The sequence below is a fragment of the Anneissia japonica genome, unplaced genomic scaffold (assembly GCF_011630105.1).
Source record: "Anneissia japonica isolate Jap-2015-1 unplaced genomic scaffold, ASM1163010v1 scaffold1302_len1884557_cov193, whole genome shotgun sequence".
NCBI lineage: Eukaryota > Metazoa > Echinodermata > Crinoidea > Comatulida > Comatulidae > Anneissia > Anneissia japonica.
The window spans coordinates 1,351,582-1,354,985 of record NW_022736804.1 but is presented as its reverse complement, the minus strand read 5'-3'; the positions used below and the strand labels follow the sequence as shown (position 1 = coordinate 1,354,985).

General features: G+C 34.8%; 2 protein-coding genes across 2 annotated transcripts in view; both read right to left on the bottom strand.

Moving 5' to 3' along the window:
- Positions 1-1,856, bottom strand: part of LOC117116891 — a 2,870-nt gene extending 1,014 nt beyond the window's left edge. The window contains exons 1-4 of the mRNA XM_033261012.1: positions 1,659-1,856; positions 1,316-1,360; positions 1,123-1,185; positions 401-448 (exon numbers count right to left, since the gene is read on the bottom strand). Coding sequence (XP_033116903.1) covers positions 401-448; positions 1,123-1,185; positions 1,316-1,360; positions 1,659-1,731 — 229 coding nt within the window. The 5' untranslated portion in view covers positions 1,732-1,856. The remainder of the gene's footprint in view (positions 1-400; positions 449-1,122; positions 1,186-1,315; positions 1,361-1,658) is intronic.
- A 137-nt stretch (positions 1,857-1,993) lies between these two features.
- The window catches only part of LOC117116890, a 2,571-nt gene continuing 1,160 nt past the window's right edge, over positions 1,994-3,404 (bottom strand). The window contains exon 3 of the mRNA XM_033261011.1: positions 1,994-2,737. Coding sequence (XP_033116902.1) covers positions 2,534-2,737 — 204 coding nt within the window. The 3' untranslated portion in view covers positions 1,994-2,533. The remainder of the gene's footprint in view (positions 2,738-3,404) is intronic.

Below are 3,404 nucleotides of genomic sequence, written 5' to 3'. Positions count from 1 at the left end.
CAGTAACAGTGCTCGAATAGGAACATGTAATAATTGTATCAAACAGCTCATCGGTAAGTTCCTTTATTTCAGTTGTTTGAAAAAAAGTGTCTGGCGAGATTCGAACCTCTTGCTATAAAGGTGAGTATCCCAATTAAACCATATGAGCTTATAGGATACGGTATAGGTGAAGATCTAACCCCCAGGCACTTTCTCTCACACAACTGACCGACCACATGAGGTAATGATAGTACTAAGGTTATGCGACGTCGATAACGTCAAAATACTCAATGTAATAGTGATATAAACATAAATCAATTTACATTTAAAAGTTTGTAATAATTAGGCATAACCAAGGCAATTCAAACAATGTACTTTATAAACGCATAATATAGATATTTTTAAATGTTTTGCTACTTACTCATCATAAAAGTCTTGTTCTTGCATATTTTGTTACATGATTTGCAATCTACAAATAATAAAAAGAAAGTAAGAAAAATGATGGAATGCTGTTTGGCACCTCAGACAGATCGCAATTTGGTTCGAACAATGGGCAAAGTCTCTGAACGACGGTAAAAGGAAAAGAAGAGAACGACGATGCGGTAAATAAATTGGAGTCTCACCCTTCAGCTTCACCGAAGTGTGTGTGTCTGGTGGGGGGGGGGGAGCATACATCAACACCAATGTAATTATGAATATTACAAAAGTATTTGAACACGGAACGGAATTACTTTACTTTTACAGGTATATAATTTCTTGTTATCCATAGTTCAGATAAAACATAACTTCTAATGCATTACCGTCATTTTGTTTAACTTTTTTAAAAGGTAACTACGGTAGGCCTACGTCCCAAGGCTCTGTGAGATCTTGCAAAACTTATTGTAGACTCCTTCCATGCAATTTATTTATTTCAATTATATTATACTGTTTCTTTTTCTTCATTGTATTGACAATAAAGAAGTAGGCCTATTTGATTTGATTTTGAATTATTATTAGGCCTAATACTCAGGACTTTCATTACAAACAGCGGGCGTACTATATTAATAACCTATTAATAGGATTTTAATTATGAACGGTGAACGTACTATATTAATATAAAACAAATTATGTTTTAAGAACAAGAAATACACATAGTGGACTTACACAGTGGTCGGACAGGGCATTCGCAAGGGGAACACGCAGCTGACACTGGTGGCTTTGACATTCCTAATAAAAACAAAAAGTCAGAACAACTACAATTAACAGAAACAAAGTACTGTAATTATATATTTCATAGCTAATCTCTTTTAGACTAATTTTTAATTGAAAGTAAAATAAACAAACCATTCAATCGTACCTGGAATATCCTTAGCGCAGAACGTGCTACACTCCATATAACATGCTAAAGAATAAATAACGAAAATTATTATTTTACTTCACAAAAACACAACTTTTAAAGAAAGTGTAATTGTTTCCTATGCTAGTCGACCTTAACAGGCAAAATATTACCATTATCATCAATTTAAATTGTTAAACATGAGCTATATAATAATGGCCTAGTGGCGTTTAAATATTAAACAATAGTTTGTTACCATTATTCCAGCGAATAATAATTATACCTCGTGATCCAGGCAAAACATGAATTGATTTGAAAGAATATTTTCTATAATCTAAATGATATAAAAAAAAATAAGACTTACCTAGTGGATTAGGATAAACTGTTGGAGCACAGACAAGAAGGCCAAGAACTAATACAACTACACACGTCTTCATCTTGATGAGGAATATTTGACCAAGAAGACTGATCGTTTCTTTAAATACGTTATCTGGCGACCTTGTTAGTTATCTCCTTATATTCAGTGGTTTCTACAAATCCCTTTCCTTAAACCCTTTGTTTTTTTTTTCATGGTACTGTAGTGACGTAAGGATGAGCAATAAACAAAAATGAAATAAACCAATCGTCTTAAGGACGTGGATAAATAATATTAAATATGCAGATGAGAGTAGCTGGTACCGGTTTATGGATAGCTCAGACATTAGTGAAGAAGCAGCTTACTGTACGAGATAGTCCAATCTAAATACATTACATTACCATGGAGAAAAATCTTTCGTAGCTATTTTACCTTACTTTATTGCTCTTGCTTGGTTTTTTGTCGTATTATTAAACATTTGTGTAAAATTAAATTTTGGCTAATCTTATACCTTGTTTTATCGCCTTATATATAAATAGGCCTATATCAGTGACGTAGCGGGGTGGTATTCAAGTATTGGTGTAATACCTTCAAAATTTATAAAAATATGTTTTTTATGCTGTTTTAAGAAAACCCAAATTAAACACGTAGCCTTCATACATATTTATTAAATAGTTTATTGGAAGAAGTAAATGAACAGCAATCTATTGAAAATGCATTCGACATAAAAATAGGGGTGGCGCCAGGGTTTGTCCGAGGGGGTGTTCGATGTCTTGAGAAAATTGGGAGTGGTCGTGCGTCGACCAAAATCTTTCGGGTCCGGAGGCGAGGCTTCCGAAAAACATGACAATTTAGGGGTTTATCAAAGGCTTATTTAATCAATTTTAAAGTCTACTAGGCCTAATATGTTGAAATATAGGCCTATATACATTTTTTCTCCCTGAAGAATTGTGGTTTTCTCCCCGACGGGGGAATGTAACATGAAAGCCGTTCACATATCCGTCAATTGCAATCGACTTTTGCTCGTCCTTATTCAGTGTGGCCTCTTGAAGAAGTCTTAGTTGTAGACAATGTTGGTTTAAGGAGTGCTGAAAGAGAAAAATAAAATAAAATAACAACACAAGTCCATATACTAGTAAGTCTTAACATTCTTGCAGGCTTATATTTACGATGAATACGGTAGGTTTGTTTTTTTTTTTGTTATTTCGACACTAAAACTGTTTTTTTTTAAAGCATGATTACATCCACAACAGGGGCTGAATAGAATGTAATGATGCTTTTTTAAAAGCATTATAAAATTAATTTATTCAGCTCCTGTTGTGGACAGACGAGAGTAGCAGGTACACGAAGCGACCTTTTAAGAGAGAAGCCAGCATGGGCGCGCCGATCATAGGGGGAAGTGGGAAACGTCCCCAACATATTTTAAGGGGGTGTTCCCCACTTTTAGACCGCAATGTAATTTCATAAGACAAGAAGATGGCTGAACTTTGTTGAAATTAACGAAAGAGCACTGTACAGCCAGAGCAATGATAGGCCTAAGCCTAATAAATTTTACTATAAGAGTGTCATTTCCGGCTATCTAGAGGTACTATTTCCTCAAATTTTTGTGTCCTGTATGCCGAAACCCGCTTACAGTACATTTTTTCTAATGACACAGGTAGCAATGTCTAGAGGCTTTAGAAAGAGTTCAGATGGCAATATGTACGGTACATTAGGCCTAGTACGTTATTGCTTGATGATGAAGGGGCGGATCCA